At 41.6% G+C, this 19,038-nt stretch overlaps 1 protein-coding gene across 7 annotated transcripts in view; it reads left to right on the forward strand.

Moving 5' to 3' along the window:
• The first annotated feature begins 241 nt into the window (after positions 1-241).
• The window catches only part of RBM33 (RNA binding motif protein 33), a 106,724-nt gene continuing 87,927 nt past the window's right edge, over positions 242-19,038 (forward strand). For 6 of the 7 annotated variants that reach the window (XM_061349313.1, XM_061349319.1, XM_061349336.1 and 3 more), the window contains exons 1-3: positions 242-535; positions 12,056-12,134; positions 16,659-16,707. In XM_061349313.1, coding sequence (XP_061205297.1) covers positions 508-535; positions 12,056-12,134; positions 16,659-16,707 — 156 coding nt within the window. In that variant the 5' untranslated portion in view covers positions 242-507. The remainder of the gene's footprint in view (positions 536-12,055; positions 12,135-16,658; positions 16,708-19,038) is intronic. The other variant, XM_061349327.1, reaches the window with a different exon arrangement.

Consider the following 19,038-nt stretch of genomic DNA (forward strand, 5'->3'; position numbering starts at 1 on the left):
GGCACGTCAAGGTCCCGACCGCCATTGCACTACGCATCACATCCCAGGCCCCGGCGCGCGTGCGCGTTCCAGCCCCTCCACGGTGACACATGCGCGTTCCCGCCCAGCCCGCCCCGCAGGCGCAGCAGGCAGGAGGTCGCTCCGCGCATGTGCAGAGGGCGCTGACGATGGCTGCGCACGGAGCTCCTGGGTCCTGTCTAGCCAACCAGCGGCGCCCGCTGCCCGCCCTCCCCGCGAGGGAGGGACCGGTTCTCCGCCGTCCCATGATGCAGCGCGGGGGCGGTGGCGACAGCGACGATGGTGGCGGCCGCCATGTTGTGGTAGTTTGTTGTTCTCCTGTAGTGGGTGCGTGCGGAGAGGTGGCGGGAGGGGGAAGCGCCGGGTGCTGAATTCGAGTCTCTCCCCCTTCCGCGTTCCCCCGCTCCTCGCCGCTCCCGCGGGCGGCACGGGGTCGCCGCTGGGAGCCGCCGCCTGGGCGCCGCCGCCGCCTGGGCAAGACGAAGAGCCATGGCTGCCGCCCTGGGAGGAGGCGCAGGTGGGTGTCACGGCCTTGTAGGACTGCGCCGGGGGTTCGGAGCTCTGGGGCTTAGCCTGTGGGAGCGGGGCCGGCTAGAGCCGCGGCGCCGGGCCTGGCCGGGGCGGAGCGGAGCGGCGCGGCTGGCGGGGCTGAGGGAGCCGTGGGCTGCGGGGCCTTTCTGGGGCGGTGGCGCCCCTGCACCCCGCCACCTCTCGGTCTTCAGCATGGGCGGGCGCGCCCAGCTGCGCCGGCGGGGCTCGAGTAGGGTGAGGCCCGTGCTGCCGCGGGGCAAGAGGAGCTCTACAGGCACTGCAAGGCCCCAGGGGCGCCGCTCTTGCTAATGGGAGTCGGCGTCGTGAGTTGGTGGGAGCCCTTGTGTTCCCTTGGCTAGGGCAGGGCCCCTGTTGCTGTTGGCCTTGCTTTCAGTAGGAATAACAGTTTTGATAAAGGCAGGTCAGAGTTGTCAGTTAATCCATTTGCCCTTGTTTGTACAAAAGTGTGTTGATTTTAGTCTGTGCTTGTTTTCTGTAAGTAGGTGTAATGAAGAAGAGTATGGTTCAACCTTGTGGGCACTCACCAAAGTGGTCAGATTGTTTGCATTGTTAGCTTAATTGGCTACAGTGTGCATAAACAAAATTAAAGTTCTTATTAAAGCTAAATATCACAAAGAAATTCTCAAGTTTAGGAGCTGAGTTTAGGAAGAAGATTAGGAAGGACAGCACTGATGGGTAAAACAGTAAATATCTTAATATCTTGGGCATTGTTTTAATGTTGTTAAATGTGCTGCAATGTTAAAGTTATTTTACACAAAACCTTAGTGCTAGAGCCTGTAGTTCAGATCATTTATATGTGATGTGGAAACAAAGTTTGTATGCATGTTCTATCTCTGGGAGATTTTGTACTATTACGAGGACATTAATTTAAATAAAGTGTCACTTTCAAGCCCTTTTGAGTCTTGTGTTTAAAACTACTGCAAGGTGACTGAATGCGCCTTGATGTACAAAGGTATATGCAGCAAGAAACCTTCAACAAAGTGGTGAAGCTTCAGTTTCAACACTATTTGGTTTTAGTTGTGGAGTACTGTATGTGTTTAGCCATGAGTTACGGTCACTTTGTACTAAGTGGGCACAAGCAGTTGTTCAGCATTAACACTGTGCTTATCAATAAATGGTGCAAATTATAAATACAGTCCTTGCCCCATATAAATAGTGTGTGTCTAGTCTAGATGATCACTGTTCAGCGCTTGTGTTAATGAAGAAACTAAGAGGTGTCACATACTTATGGCCATAAATCAAGGAAAATTTGTGTTTGAAGTTGTTAGAGACATTTCTAAGACTCAATAAAAAAGCGTAGAACTTACAGGAGTGGTGTATGCAACTCTTCTTGGAAAGGGACTACTATCCAAAGTCAATGGTACTAACAAATGGGAAAGAAGCCCAGGAGTAAGTGGTTGGTTGTCGTAAATGTTTTTGATCAGTTTTGAACTTTTAACTGTAGAATTTAAGTGTTTGTTTTTTTTTTAATATTTTGAGGGAGACAAAAAGATTTTAAAATATGGCAATACCAGCATCTTGTTTTGGTGTGGTTTTTATTTTGTTTTTAAGGCTCTAATAATTGGTAAAGTAGTAGAAAATAGGTCTTGAGAAGGTAAATTGAGTCTTAATTTGATGACATTGCAGGGTAACATGAGAAAGTTTTGGCTTCGAAGATGTAGATTAATGTTTAAATCCTCTGTAAGGCTATGTTGCATGGCTGAAAAAGAAAGTGAAATGGCTGTGTTGGCTGAACATTTAGATACATTTGATGGAAGGAAGGTGATTTGTTGGACAGCATGTCTGGACTCACTGGTTACTTACAAGTTTTTAGGCTTTTGGGGAATACAGCCTTGATCCATAATAATAAGGTCTTTGTATGTATTTTTGTGACCACTTGTTGGTGAAACTAAGTTTTCTAAGGGTGAAGGTAAAGGCTGTTTTGGTGATAGGTTTCACAAACATAAACTGGAAAGTTTCAGGTGTTGGAGAAGACAAGGGTCAATGGCTGCAAGTTGCATCAGGAGAGGCTTCACTTGATAAAAGAAATACTTTTTTGAATTCTGTGTTTACGTAGAGAGCAATCAGTCAGTGGAAAAACCTCCAGGTACATAATGAAGTCTACATCACTGGAGGTTTTCAAGATGTGGTCGGACAAGGGTGCTAGATAAATTATTTCACCTAGGCTTCCTGTCCCACAGAGGTTGGACCAGATGGTCTTTCAAGGTCCCTTCCAACCTGTGCTGTTCAGTGATTTAGTGATGATCTGTTTATAGTGTAATGTAATAACTGTTGTGTGGATGCTGACATTTTTTTCTTGGTGTTCACTGCAATCAGCTTACAGCTAGATTTTAAGCTTATTAGGGAGAGATGGTTGTGAGATAAGCAACAAACAATTACTAAAACAAAGCAAGGAGCATGTATCTTGCTTGTCATACTGAAGTAAGGGAAAACTATTCGTAAGTTTTCTTCCTTTCAGATTAATTAACTGCTGATGAACAGCAGTAGTCTACGAGACTTTTAGTGTAGATATTCTTGGGGTATGAATTATGATGGGTGGAGGAGGAGCTGAAGAGGGCTCTGTCTTATACATGTCTACCTCATATTCCCGCTGGAGGTCCTGTACTAAGAGTAGCTGAACGGGTGTTTCTCTACCTCTGAGCCTGTTATGTTATTCCTCCAGCTTGAATTTACGCTGTCATCAGTTTAAGTAGTCTAAGGGCTGCTGTTGTGCTTTCAGCAGTGTAGTGGCTTTAAAAACCTCTTGTGAAGCTGTTAAAAATTGGAAAAGCTTATACTTCTAGCACAGCAAGCACCTTTCTCTGTGTTGTGGGTCACTATCAGATACAAAGGTGTACTAAAAATTCTCTAGTGTGACAAATTCAGTTGAACTTGTCTTGCTTCAGGCTATTCAACAGTAGCATACATGGGCTGGAAACACATTCTGCATATGTGCCTATCTGAAAGTGTGTGTGAAGTGCTGGCTGTAATTTGGTCTCTGGGTGTTGCATCCTGCTTTGTTAGGTGGACTGATACAGTTGGTCACTGTAACTTAGTGTGTGCATATTACAGTAAAACTCCTTTAAGTGTCAAGGATTATAGCATTTGCAATTCATGAAATAAAAATATATGGTCATAGGCTAGTCTACCAGCTAAGTGCCAAAACCCATTACTGCTTCAATGAGCTTGTGGCAGGCAAATTTGCTTTAAAGTGTAGCAATTTGTAATCTCTGTGCTGCTTTGACAAGCTTTCACTGAAAGTCTCATTATTCTGAATGTTCTCTCAGGTCATCTAAATTAAACATACTATCACTTGTGTTTACAAAATCCAAACCATGCTGTATTGTATCAAATACTCAACCTCAGATTTTAGGTCACATAGAACTTGTTCTCCAGAATAATTTAAGAAGATGGTTGTTAGTGACTTGGCCAAAAAACCCCAAGTAATGTGTTTGGTCCTGTGTTATATTCTGCTGTAAGACAGCCTCTGTTTTCACTGTAAGTTTTGGTGACTGTGAAAGATGCTGGGGAGTTTCTGGAGAGTTGCAGTTTCTCATCAGTGTCCAAAGCCATTTGGGAGCTCAGTTCATGTGGATTTCATTTAAGCTCTTGGCCATCATTCACTGTTCCACATTTGTGAGGCAAAGACTGACATTTTTAAAATGTTTTTCCAAAGCAAGTATGTTTTCAAAGCCAAGCAGACTTTGGAGTTGTTTCTTTTTCTTAATATTTTTTTGGTGGCTTGATGGTTCCAGACAGCATATCATAATTAGTTCTCTTCTTGCTTATTGTTAGTGGGTTGCTTTGCATCATAACAAACTCTCTAAAAAAAATAAATTGGTTTTGAGAACATAAAAATAACTTCTGTGGAAATTATTTTTTCTACTTTGTCTGTTTGAGGAAGTTAAACTATAGAGTAATTTGGAAAGAAAGCATGAAATACATTAGTTGGGGACCATGTTAAGCAGTTGTTGCGTTGTTATAAATACTTAAGGCTTCTGTGAGTGTTTACCACTATAAAGGCTTTATGATGTCTGTTCCTGAACAGATAAACTAAACTGTGTTTAAGTGTGGTGCATTTGTGTTCTTTTGCATAATGCAGTAATAGGAGTGAACGTGACTTTCCCCCCCCCCCCTTTTTAAGAATGGGTAGAGAGCTTGAGTATCTATAATAAATGGGACTGCATTCATAGTGTGTTACATGATGTCTTAGATTCACATCACAGGCATAGAGTTCCTGTTGACCTTGTGTTTTTATTGCTGGATGCTGTCACAATTTGTTACCCAAAGTTTCCATTCAGATGGTGTTAATAGTACAGTTACATCGCCAGCCTATGTTTTAGATGTGTCTGTTCCTTGTGAAACCTGTTACTTTTCTGTACTGTATAGCAAGAGATACTGAAATTCAGTTCACTACCAGGCAAAAAAATAGTATATAAATGTATATACTCAATCCCAGAACACTGAGGCTTTACAATACCTGTATGTTGTGTAACCTTTTACAACAAAATATAAAGAAAAATATTCTGCAGAAACAAACTATTACATAACAAAATCTGTTTTTAATCTGGAGACTTGTGCTTGAAATGCTGTCAAGTTGTCGTGTTGTGTTTCAAATGTGATACCAGGGAATGGGATAGGTCAAGATGGACTTATGTTCAGCATTAAATCTGAGCACAGAGAATTGTTATTTTTTTCCATGGGGTAAATAAGTTTTTTTCCTCTAGGATTTTTTTTTTTTTTAAATGCCTCCCTTACTCGCTCTGCCCCAAAGCAGTGTAGCTGAGTTACTTATTAAAAGACCTGTTGGTTAAACAGTGCGTAATACATTTTATCCGTTTAACTATTGGATCATTGTGGCATCTCTGTCTTGTTTTGGATAAGGAGACGTCTTTGATGCCTGAAACTAATAATATGTTTTATGTTCATGATAGTGTGATATTGAAGCAAAATACAATTTTTTGAGCTGTTGAGGTTTATGAGGCAACATGTAGTTAGTGTTCCAGGAAGTGTGCAGGTGTATTTATAGGAAGACTAATGATGCAGTCATCAAATGTTTTTCCTAGTTGAGAAGTCTTGGCCATCTCATTGCAGTAAAATACTCCAGCTTAGCAAGAGCTGCTATGTAGGGCTACCTTTTTAGGCTATATTGGTACCATTTTAAGATGTTTAAAGCTCTGCAGCGTTCTTACTGATTCACCTCCTACGCTTGTGAGACTCGACTGTGTAGCTTAGGACTTCCATTTTACATAGAAAAATGATTAGTGAAGGTTTTATTGAAAGGGTATCTACAGAGTTAAAAACTGTGACTGGCATAGCCAAAGAGGAAATGAGGCTTGTATTTTGTGGCTTTCTAGTGTGGATGATTTGTTCTTATTAAGCAGTTCTGGGTATGTATCATAAAACAACTGGAAAAAAAAAGAGCGCTGTATAGAACAACTTCTAGCACTGCTGGTGCTACACCAGGGTAAGTATAAGTATAAAGCAGATAGGAACATTTTAATGTGGAAAGCCAAGCGTATTTGGCTTTGTGCTTCTTAAGTTAAAATTTAAGCAGGGGAGATTTAGGTTAGAGATAAGGAAGGAATTATTTCCTGTGAGAGTGGTGAGGCGTTGGAACAGTTGACCAAGGAAGTTGTGAATGCCCAGCCCCTGGCAGTGTTCAAGAGCTGGTTGGACAGAGCCTTGAGCAATCTGATCTAGTGAGAGGTGTCCATGCCTGTGGCAGGTGGGTTGGAACTAGACAATTTCAAAGTCCTTTCCAACCCAGATCATTCTCTGATTCTTCTGGTTTGCAGCTGGCCAGAGCCTTGTGAGGCAGACTGGCCTTCCAGAGCAGTCAGCATTAGTCAGTCTCTGCAGCATCCTGCAGCTTCTCTGTCACTTTGATAATGGTGATTTTTGTGCAGTAGGAAGTGCTATGTGGCAGATTATTTTTTTTTTCCTCTGTAACTGGCCTGCCCTGCTTCCTTAGTCAGTTAGTGCTTTTTGGTATTTCATAGGGCTTAGTGTGGTTTGGTTGTGTTTTGGTGGGTTTTTTTTTTTGTTTGTTTGTTTGTTTGTCGGTTTTTTCCAGATTTTTTTTTTTGTTGTTTTTTTTTCAAATTCTTCTAGTGCTGCCTGGAAGTTAGAGAGGAGGCTTACTTAGTGATCACCTGTTAGGATCTTACAGTTGATACCCAGCTAATGTGCATACATCTTGGTAAGGTTTGCCAAGAGAGCCTTGCATTGAAAGGAGGAGCCGTACCATTGTATTGCATCTCTTAGCAACAGTTGCTGTGTACTTTGTAGGCTGCACTGATGCTGCTGGAAGAAACACAAAACCTCTTCCAGCTTCTATGATGGACGTTTTCCTTCTTAAAAAGCTGAAGCTCATGGATTCCTCCCTCCTTTTTTTCTTCTCTGTTTACCTTCTACACAGTACTGAGAATTATATAGATATATATAAGTATGTCTTTGGCTGTTGCTGTTAGTGGTTCTGTGCTTTGCTGATGCTGAGTGTTCCTCTTTGTGTACAAGTTAATGTTTTACAGGCACTTAACCATCCTTGACACAAACATTGACTTGAGTTTCTTAAGAAGAAACATCTGTAAATGTTATGCTGATTGCTGTTTACTGCTGTTTTGTTTTGGCTAGACGGAAGAAAATGAAAAGGTGTGGTTTCAGAAACATAAAAAAATGATGCCTCACTGAGGTTTGCTAGGTATCAGATCACACTGCTGGTGTAAGGCCTGTGTCTATTGCAATACTTGCTGTCTCACAGATGATGAAGCTGGCAATGAATGCTATCTGTAGATGCATGATTGTTGTGACCTTATTTTCTAAAAGAGAGCTACAACCTGCTTTGGGCTCTGACAGTACTTAATGTCAAAATAGCATAATTTGTAATGTGCATTGTCACCGTTAGCTGTCATAGAACAAATAAGTATAAAAAAGAAAAGCTGTTTTCCTCTGTCCCAAAGATCTTTGTATCATTGAGAATGAAGACCTTGGGCCCACCATAGGAGAGGAATTGGTTCGAGACCATCTTAAAAATCTGAACGTGCACAAGTCCATGGGTCCTGATGAAATCCATTCGGGGGTCCTGAAGGAGCTGGCAAATGAAGTTGCTAAGCTACTGGCTATCATATTTGAAAAATCATGGCAGTCAGGTGAAGTTTCCGACGACTGGAAAAAGGGAAATATAGCCCCCATTTTCAAGAAGGGGAAAATGGATGACCTGGGGAATTACAGACCAGTCAGTCTCACCTCTGTGCCTGGCAAAATCTTGGAGCAGATTCTCCTGGATGGCATGCTAAGGCACATGAAAAACAACAAGGTGCCTGGGGACAGCCAGCATGGCTTCACTAAGGGGAAATCCTGCCTGACCAATTTGGTGGCCTTTTATGATGGGGCTACAGAACTGATGGACGGTAGAGCAGTTGATGTCATCTGCCTGGACTTGTGTAAAGCGTTCGACACTGTCCCACATGACATCCTTGTCTCTGAATTGGAGAGACATCAATTTGATAAATGGACCACACTGTGGATAAAGAACTGGCTGGATGGCCACACACAAAGAGTTGTGGTCAATGGCTCAGTGTCCGGCTGGAGACCAGTAATGAGTGGTGTCCCTCAGGGACTGGTGTTGGGACCGGTCTTCTTTAACATCTTCATCGCTGACATGGGCAGTGGGATTGAGTGCGCCCTCAGCAAGTTTGCCGATGATACCAAGCTGTGTGGTTCGGTTGATACGCTGGAGGGAAGGAATGCCATCCAGAGGGACCTTGACATGCTTGTGAGGTGGGCTGATGCCAACCTCATGAAGTTTAACCATGCCAAGTGCAAGGTCCTACACCTGGGTGGGAGCAATCCCAGGCAAAGCTACAGGCTGGGCAGAGAAGATTCAGAGCAGCCCTGTGGGGAAGGACTTGGGGGTGCTAGTCGATGAGAAAATGAACATGAGCCGGCTTCAGTGTGTGCTTGCAGCCCAGAAAGCCAACTGTATCCTGGGCTGCATCAAAAGGAGTGTGACCAGCAGGTCAAAGGAGGTGATCCTGCCCCTTTATTCTGCTCTCATGAGACCTCACTTGGAGTATTGTGTGCACTTCTGGTGTCCTCAACATAAAAAGGACATGGATCTGTTGGAACAAGTGCAGAGGAGGGCCATGAGAATGATCAGGGGACTGGAGCACCTCCCGCATGAAGATAGGCTGAGAAAGTTGGGGCTGTTCAGCCTGGAGAAGAGGCGGCTGCGTGGAGACCTCATAGCAGCCTTCCAGTATCTGAAGGGGGGCCTATAGGGATGCTGGAGATGGACTCTTCATTAGGGACTGTAGTGATAGGACAAGGGGTAACGGGTTAAAACTTAAACAGGGGAAGTTTAGATTGGATATAAGGAGGAAATTCTTTACTGTGAGGGTGGTGAGGCACTGGAATGGGTTGCCCAAGGAGGTTGTGAATGCTCCGTCCCTGGCAGTGTTCAAGGCCAGGTTGAACGAGGCCTTGGGTGATACGGTTTAGAGCGAGGTGTCCCTGCCCATAGCAGGGGGATTGGAACTTGATGATCTTAAGGTCCTTTCCAACCCTAACTATTCTATGATTCTATTAGAATGTGATGAGACAAGGAGAGACGAGGACAGGGTGGTGGTGGGGACCTAGGTGAAGCAGTTCCTGTAAGCTGTGGTCACCACCCAGAGGTTGGCCAGTCATTTTGGGGGCTTTCGTATGCATCCTTCTAGACTTGTGAAAAGGGCTTTGCATAGATGTAACTCAGCTTTGGATTTTGATAGGAGTTGCTCAAAACCAAGGAATAGGTAGCGAGAAACTTGGAGGGGTTGGAAGAGCTGGAGGTTTGTGATATTGGTATGATAGAGTGGAGGTCTTTCTCTACACTAGAAACTTGACAGTTATGTGGACTTTCTTTTGTATTGTTTCTTTACTAGTAGTAATACTAGCTTGTAGCACTTGTATGGCCATGGAACTTCAGTATCTGGCCTGTAAAAGTACTATGAATTGTACTGAAGAATGATCATTTTTGCTGTAGAGAGATCTCAGCAGAGATAAAGGGTTTGGCACATAACTTTTCCAGATTTAAACCTGTTTGACCTAATGGTTCACATGTGTAAGAATTGTATGCTGAAAAGCTAAGATCTTCAAGTGGTGCTGGTTTATAATGCAGCTCTCTAGAGTTCTGCCAGTGGTGCCTAGCATGAAAAAATACTGCATCTTGCAAGCAAGCAGGCATAGCTTAAAAAGAAGCTAGTTCTTCCGGATAGTGGTGTCTCAAGCTGTGTTAGTCAACATGTGGACACTGTCATTTTGGATTGCTGCAAAAACAATTACCTCATTACCTTAAAAATAACCCACAAACCAAAAGAAAAAAATCCCACTTTGGAGGTGTTTACATCAGGTCAGTGGGTTACTGCAGTCCAGCTGTAAGAACAATGACAGTGCAGGATACTTGCACCCTTAAAATGGCAATGCAGTAGAGATGCAATGGCAATGCAGTAGAGAAGTTGTGGCTGCCCCATCCCTGGCAGTGCTCAAGGCCAGGTTGGACAGGGCTTTGAGCAGCTTGGACTAGTGGAATGTGTCTCTGTCTATGGCAGGGGTTTGGAACCAGGTGAGCTTTAAGGTCCCTTCCAACTCAGACCAGTCTGTGATTCTGTTATGATGAATGCAGTATGAACAACCATAAGGAGAGCAAGATGGGGTTTGTTTTTAGTGGCGTGTTTTGTTTTGTTTTTTTGTTTTTTTTTTGTTTTTTTTTTGTTGTTGTTCTGTGGTTGTGTTTTTTTAATGGATTTTTTTTATGGTTTTTTGTTTGTTTTGTTTTGGTTTTTTGGTTTTTGTTGGTATTGGGTGAAGCTAGTAAACTTAGGTCTGTCTGGGTTTCCCCTGTGAGTGAAATAGGAATTGGAATAGAAGGAGCTTGCAGAGAATTGTGAACTGACAGTTTGTTTTAGAGGTGTTAGCCAGTAAATTAGTTTAAATATAGAAGATTAGTTCAAAATATAAAAGTATCTGTAGGCACTAAAATGGAGAACCTGATAAAAAATTATTTAGCTACTGTTTCAGAATAAAAGAGTTGCCCCACTGGGCTTGTGTTGCATCGTAATTTGTACAGGGTAGTCTTATTTTCATAGCTATTTATGACAGAATTTCATGGTTTGAAAGCTCTTAATTTAGTGACATTGCAAGAACTGAATTTTATCTTTGTGATCTTTGTTTTTACATCTTCTTAAACTTATTGGTCACTATCACTTGTGTTTTGATAATATGAAGAAAGAAGTGAACAGGTTTGTTGTTGCATGTGGGGAATATTCACTAAAGGATACTGGGTTGAGTTTAAAAAGCTGAAAACAGATTTGGTTTTGAAGGTTCACTGAAAAAACACAAACACACAGAAAAGACCAGTTTACCCTTGACATTTTACTTGTTCAAGGAGTGAAATCCAAATAGAGTCAGGAGACTGACCGGGTATATGGCATCTTAGTGATCATAATTTCTGACTGTCAGACTGCAAGGACTAGATTGCTCAGCCTCCTGTATTTTGCAGACCATTAAACTGCAGTGGGTTTTTCATTTAAACGTAATGTTCGTTTGCGCATTTGTTTGACTCTTACAGAAGTAATTAAAAGGTGTGAAAAGACACTAAATCCAGGTGTGCCTTCTCTATTGGGCTTTAGCCACAGGATGGGAGAGTGAGGGTTGAGTGTTTCTGAAAGTGTGTCTTCCAGTTTGCAGATGATAGACACATTGGGTGTCTGAACAAAGCAACTGAGCGTTGCATTTCTTTTGCAGATAAATGGAAGATCTAAGGTTTTTAAGTAGAAAAATTATAATTTGCAAACTAATCTATGCAAGAGTAATTTGTGATTTGATAGGCTAAACTGAGGGTACTTGTTGAGAGAAATATATGGAGCACCAGTTTTATCTTGGAAGGCATGTTCTATGCTTAGGTACCTAGAGTAACCTGCTTCAGTGACTTCTAATGGTTGTAATGCCCCAGTTGAGATAATTGATGGTGTATTATACCTGACTTCCTTCTTCTGTGCCAGCTTGCCTTGTGCTGACCTGAAGTTTACTCCTATTTACAGAGTGCCTTTGCAGGCTCAGTTTAGGTAGATAAGCTTGTGGCCCCCAAGGCAAGCAGAGAACTGGCAGATGTTGTTTCCTTCATCTCTGTTGCACCTCAGTTTTGTGCATTCCTGGGGAGTGCCTGTCTCTGGAATTACCTTTGTTGGCAAAATTTTCCAGTGATTTATCTCATGTTCTGTCTGTTTTCCTTGGGTCATCATCAACTCAGTGGTGAAGAGGGAAAGCTACATAGCATATTATTATTTTTTTTTTAGTGAGGCATGTTGGTGTTTATCAGCTTTCCTTGTGTTAACATGGAAAGTGGAAAAAGGTATTTTTTGCATCTTCTGAAAAACAACCCCCACCAAATAATCCGGATTATATGGCTGTTTCAGGAACCTTTCAATTCAGTGAGAACTATTTAACATAGTCACCTTTTTTGCAGATGATGACTTTGATCAGTTTGATAAGCCTGGTGCAGAAAGGTCTTGGAGAAGAAGAGCTGGAGATGATGACTGGGACAGGTAGGTAGAATGCTTTCACATTCAGTTTCTGTATGATGAGCTACATTGCTGTTTTCCCGTTCCTCATTTTGTACTCTAACATTTAGAGCAGCACACATTTAGAAACTGATGAAGATGTTGGTGGTTATGCATGTCAGCTGATGCTAGATTGTGCCAAGCATATACTTGCCTTGAGGAATATAAGAGCACTATGAAGAGATACCATTTAAAATCAGATAAATACAAAGTATTTGTGGTGTGTAATTAACTTTGCAATTATTGTTTTGGTTTTCCTTTTAAATATTTAATAGATCCCAGAGGTTTAAGGAGTTAAATCTTTGCTAGTACTCGAATTTGTCCAATTTTTTAAATTTTTAATGAGATGTTTAAATTCTTATTCTCAAAGTCCTACTTCAGTTTTATATTTGGGAAGAGTAATGGAACTCAGGTATGGGCTTCTATTGAAAAATATGACTGCTATAAAGATTTAAAGTATGCATGAACTTAGTTATTTTGGGAGGGAATAAGAACATGTTCTTCTGTGTGAAGGCACTCTAACTGGAAGGACTTAAATCAAGCTACTGAGCTGCTGGCTAGACTTGCCTGTTTGGGGGGGGTGAAACATTTCACTTTTGTGGTTGGTTGGTGTTTGGTTTTGTTTTTTTTTCCCCCTCTTTTTTTGTAATTATCACTCCTTTTTAGTAAAAGAGAGACTTTTTCAGACTTTGTGAGTGGTTTTCACTGTAAAAAGGAAAAAAAATCCCAAACATTTAAATAGATTTTTGTCTTTTCTAATAATTCCAGTGATTATAGTAAAAAAAAATTACTGTAAGTAGTTTTCCACCAAGCTGAGCCCTTGGGTTGAATCAGGTACTCTACATTTATTGTCATTCCAGAGGAATTAGTTTCCTCCTCTGTGCTTTTCTGCTGGGTTAAGTGGGTAGTTTTCATTGCTCCAAGAGGTGAGTAAGAAGGAATAAGGGATTTGGACAATAGCTTCAGTGTGCAGGGTGTTCTGCTGTACACTGGTGAGGGGTGTGTGTTCTCTTTCAAGCCAGCACAGCTGTTTGAAGGCTGGCTGCTGAACTGCAAGAGACAGATCCAGTGTGAGAGTGTAATTAAAATAACTTCAGGTTGGGTCACTGTGCTGTGCTGCCTCCCAGCCCCAGCTCTGTGTATTCAGAACTCCTGAAGTCAGTATTACAGGCAAAATACATTAGAATATTTTCTGACCTTTTTGCCTTCACTAACTTAATTGTATGGACAGATGGGATTTTAGATGCTGGCTGGCCACATCTGTGTTTAGCTGTCCTACTCTTACCACTTCAGAAAATTTGGAAGAGTCAAACAGCTGCTGTATTGCAAGTTGTAATCTTATTGCCAATGGTAAAAATTTTAGGGTGCAGTGCTGGAAATCCAGAAAGTCATCTTGCTGGTAATTTCAGAAATGTTGTGGGCTTTTTTAATGGGTTTTGTTTGTTTGTTTGTTTGTTTTTCCAGCTTTACCTAATAGGACATTATTTGCATGTGTTGGATTTTTAAAATACAGTAATTATTTTTAGTTGGAGCTGTCTTTGGAAATGTTAAGTTCTATGGTTGTCTGGGCAGTTATTAATGCTGTACATGGATGTATTGTTGCCTACTGTAATTGCTTGATTTTTTTAACTACTGGGTTAATTTAGTATAGGACACAGTTTCTTGAAGATGGTAAAAAGGCTGAATGAACACTTGTTTTTTTTTTTTTGTTTTCGTTTTTAATCCCTCTTGCTTTGTTTTGCATCCTAAATAATGTATTTTGTGGGGAATGGTGAAGGGGTTATGCTGTTGGTCATATATCTTGATCAACCATCAACTCTTACTGTGTTGCTACTTTAACTGAGTCCTATCTCCAAGAGTGTAAATAATTTTGAATTTCCAAATCTCTTTCCTTTCCCAAACATATGCCCCTGTGATTCGGGAATACAAATGTAACATTGTTCTTGGAGAATTTTTCCCATTACATTTTTTTTTTTATGAGTTCTTTTCCTGAAACACTTGTGTCCTTGCTACTGCTCATGTTTAATGAGGCATGCTCATGAAATTGGAGGCCAAAAAGGGCCAGTCTGACATCTTTATCACGGGCTGTTAATTTATATCTTTAGCTCTGTAAGAGCCCAAAGATTTTGTTTGGGAAAAAGATGCAGTTCTGGTGTTACCCTGTGAGATGACAGGGCTGATTTAGTGGTTGACTTCTGCTGAAACTCGCTTGTTCTGACCCTTCTCTGAGTTTCTTAATTTCTCTACACTGGCAGAATGCTTTCCACATTTGTTGTCTGTCTTTTTTTTTTCCTGTTACTTTCTCTTCCACATTTAGTAAGCTGAATTTATTTAGTGAGGGGAATGTTGAGTATTGAGAGTTCAGGAAGGGGAGGAAATGGATCTGCTGTGAGAGCGGTGAGAACTTCTAGATTCTTTGAACACTAATTTCCTAGAATTGTGGTTTTTGGAAAGACCTTTGCGTCTTGATGGTAGTGAGGGTGAGTTGCCTTTGGAACAATCACAGATAAGTACTTTTATTCCAGTTCAGTTTATGTGGCATTGCGTGGTATCAGATTGCAGCCATTCATTTTTGTCTGTTTTTTTTCAGCTAGCCTAAGATATTTTAGTATCTTTTTGAATCTTCTTTTCTTTTTTGAAAATAGATCTGGTAACTCTGATCCCTCTTCTTTCTGATAGGTAACTTGAGATTTGGATAGCTTAAGAGAAGCTTGAAATAGGTCTGCTTTACTGTGTAGGCTTTTCACTGTTAGTTTCTTCAGACAGTTACCATGGTAATTTTTCTTCTAATTTATCAATGAAAAAATTGAGTGACAGTGAATATTATAGTAGGTCTTGAGGGGCATTCTGTGAAAGACTTTTGCTTCTGTCATGAGCTTCACTTACATGCTAGTGCTTAGATAATTTAATCTTTCCCTTTTCCGTTCATTTTTGATTTGAATTCCTTACTACCTGAGCTTGGTTTTCATCATTGAATGCTATTATAACACATGGTTTTGCTGTCTTTTGGAATTTCTCTACTGAAATTTTGTTAAAAACTGTCAGTGGTGGACCATAGTGCTGGGAAATATTTTCAAACCTTTTTGTGCATTTGTCAGATTACTGCAGAGATTAGTGACTTTTTTCCTGCTTCAGTTTTGGTTCTGAATTTTTCAGCACCGATTTCTGTTATGTTTTCTGTCTCTTAAATTCTGTTGATTTGCTCTTTGGAATGTATGATATGTTTTATGTCTATATTTTTGTTTAATATTGCAGTGAACACAAAGCAACTTGTATTTGTTAATGTTGAGTCATTCCTGGAACTGTTTGAAATCAGCAGCTATGCACAAATACTGTCTACTCATGATAACATCCTATTTAGAGCTGATTTCGAATATAATCTGTTCATGCATTGTCTGTGTAGGAACCAGCTCTGAACAAGGTTTATCCATCTGCAGAAATAACTCTTGGCACTGATTTACATTTTGGGATTACCTCCCCATTTTCAAGTATTTCTTTTGTCGTCCTAAGGAGCATTTCTACATTTTCCTCTTCTGTTCATATAGCCTATTCTCACTTTTGGGTATTTAATTTTGATGTAGTATCTAAGGCATGGGGGGGGGGTGTTTGTTTTTTGAGGTGCTGGTAGAGTCTCATTCTTGAATTACACCTCATGTCAAATCACTGTCATTTTAGTATTAACACATGCATGTTCCAACAGGTATTTGTGAGTAGTAAATGTTTATTATAGAAAGGGGAATCTCTTTACTCCTGTCACTAAGTAATTCTTTCCCTGAAGAAAAAATGAGATTAAGCAGCTGCCCTAAAGTTTAACTTAATCTGGACTGTAGTTCCTTGTGTTGCATCCTATTTATGGGACGGATGCTACGTGATGGCAGAAGTTTCGTAAGCCAGGTATTTCTATGCTTCTTCAATTCTTAGCCACACTTACAAAGATGGTGAAGCATGCATTTGATTTTGTTATTCTACAGATGTCTGTTTGACCTCGCTCTCAATGTGAGGTGGAGGGAGCATTTATGAAAGATCTAGGCCTAAATGGCCTCACAAGCCAGCTGGTCTCCCAGTGCCTCCTTGCTGAAGTGCAGTTGGGCACCGAGTCTTGCCCTCAGGACACTGATGTCACTTGTTTGTTTCCTGAGGAGGTGGGAAACAGCAGTGTGGAGACTATGCCCACATGGTCTTGAAGTGAAGGATGTAGAGTGGGGACCTGGCTAAGTGTGCTTCAAATGCCTGCACTTTCTCTAGATTTATGTGCTGTGTTGTATTTTGGGGGACATGGAAAGGAGAGCATATGAAAATAACTGCATAACAATGGTCTTAAGATGTACAGTCTGTTATTTAATTTAAAATGTTTCTCCTTTTTAACTTCTTAAATGCTTTGGTAAAGGAAAGCTTTGTACAGACTCATCTTCAATTCTCCTTAAGTTAGTTTTTTAAGGTGTATACCCTATATGGTGTTTGTTTCTGTTTTCTGGGGTTCAACTTCTGAAATTTGTTAATGTTTTCCAGTGAACTTGATGATGACTTGCTTGGAGAGGATTTGCTAACTGGCAAAAAGGTAAGAAAGAGATGTGCATTGAAGTGAAGTGTTACAGACACTAAAATATTAATGTTACTCAACTTGCCAACTTCAGTTGTTTGGTATAGCGTCTTATGTGCCTTATGATCGCCTCCCTCAAGCCTGACAGCCATAGGTACCTGAGGTCTGCCCTGTAACCAGATCTGTACCCAGAGCTCTGTTTGCTTTTGTGAAGTACCTCCAAGTGTGGCTTTTTAAAATACAAGCTTTAAAAAACCTGTGCTTTTTTTTCTGAGGTAATATTTCTTCTCATAACACACTTCAAAAAGGAGATGGTTCTCAAAATTGGTTCATACTGACTTAATTACAAACACAGACCCCAAAATCAAAGAAACCCCAAGTGAATTTAAAAAAACCCCAAACCCAAGAAAACTCCCATCCCCCCAGAAAACACCAGAACAACCAAATCAACCCTTCCTGCCCCCAGTTATGCCTCCTGAGTACTGATTAGCATTCTAGATGAGTTACTTCAACTGCCAGTTTCCTGGCTATTAAAAATTACTTATCAAAGTACCAGTGGTATTTACCAGAGAGTAAATAAAAAAGCAATCAGTGATGTCTATTAAAGATGCACTCAGTGTACGCAGTACGCTACTACTTTGACAAGTAGGCAGAGATTTCCTCTTCTACAGTCAGGGAAGAATATGGAGCAGCTAGCACTGGAGAACATAAATGAGCCTTTCACGTCTGCTACAGACTCCTCACTCAGGTACCTATTTCCAAACTGGAACTCTCTGAAAGGAGCTGCATGTTTGAATTTGCCAGATACCTGCAGAAGACAGGACTTCTGTTTGGGAAATCAGAACTGGCTAGACACCTTTTTTTCCACTTTATCTGCTAAATAAATTAATTTAAAAAATAATTTCCAGTGTGTTAGTTGGAGGTGAATGAGTTTGTGAAGAAACCCAGATCATAGAATCATAGAAGAGTTAGGGTTGGAAATGACCAGATTCTCCTGGAAGGCATGCTAAGGCACATGAAAATCAACAAGGTGCTTGGTGACAGTCAGCATGGCTTCACTAAGGGGAAATCCTGCCTGACCAATTTGGTGGCCTTCTCTGATGGGGCTACAGAACTGATGGGCAGCGGTAGAGCAGTTGATGTCATCTACCTGAATTTTTGTAAAGCGTTCGACACTGTCCCACACAACATCCTTGTCTCTAAATTGGAGAGACATCGATTTGATGAATGGACCACTCAATGGGTAAAGAACTGGCTGGATGGCCACACACAAAGAGTTGTGGTCAATGGCTCAATGTCCGGCTGGAGACCTGTAACGAGTGGTGTCCCTCGGGGATTGGTGTTGGGACCGATCTTGTTTAACATCTTCGTCACTGACATGGACAGTGGGATTGAGTGCGCCCTCAGCAAGTTTGTCGATGACACCAAGCTGTGTGGTTCGGCTGATACACTGGAGGGAAGGAATGCCATCCAGAGGGACCTTGACACGCTTGTGAGGTGGGCTGATGCCAACCTCATGAAGTTTAACCATGCCAAGTGCAAAGTGCTACACCTGGATCGGAGCAATCCCAGGCAAAGCTACAGGCTGGGCAGAGAAGAGATTCAGAGCAGCCCTGCGGAGAAGGACTTGGGGGTGCTGGTCGATGAGAAAATGAACATGAGCCAGCAGTGTGTGCTTGCAGCCCAGAAAGCCAACCGTATCCTGGGCTGCATCAAGAAGAGTGTGACCAGCAGGTCGAAGGAGGTGATCCTGCCCCTTCATTCTGCTCTCGTGAGACCTCACTTGGAGTATTGTGTGCACTTCTGGTGTCCTCAACATAAAAAGAACATGGAATTGTTGGAACAAGTCCAGAGGAGGGCCAAGAGAATGATCAGGGGACTGGAGCACCTCGCATATGAAGATAGGCTGAGAAAGTTGGGGCTGTTCAGCCTGGAGAAGAGGCGGCTGTGTGGAGACCTCATAGCAGCCTTTCGGTATCTGAAGGGGGCCTATAGGAATGCTGGGGATGGACTCTTCAGTTTAGATTGGATATAAGGAGGAAGTTCTTTCCTGTGAGGGTGGTGAGGCACTGGAATGGGTTGCCCAGGGAGGTTGTGAATGCTCCATCCCTGGCAGTGTTCAAGGCCAGGTTGGACGAGGCCTTGGGTGATATGGTTTAGAGTGAGGTGTCCCTGCCCATGGCAGGGGGGGTTGGAACTTGATGATCTTAAGGTTCTTTCCAACCCTAACTATTCTATGATTCTATAATTTCTTCAAATTATTTTGCAGTAAATCCCTAATAAAGATACGTATTTCCTTTGCCTCATGTACTGGTTTAAAAAAATAAAATTCCAGGAGGATAGGGATTG

Source organism: Neopsephotus bourkii, unplaced genomic scaffold (genome assembly GCF_033783945.1).
Source record: "Neopsephotus bourkii isolate Nb327-2 ecotype Australia unplaced genomic scaffold, CSIRO-AGI_Nbou_v1 NB_53, whole genome shotgun sequence".
NCBI lineage: Eukaryota > Metazoa > Chordata > Aves > Psittaciformes > Psittacidae > Neopsephotus > Neopsephotus bourkii.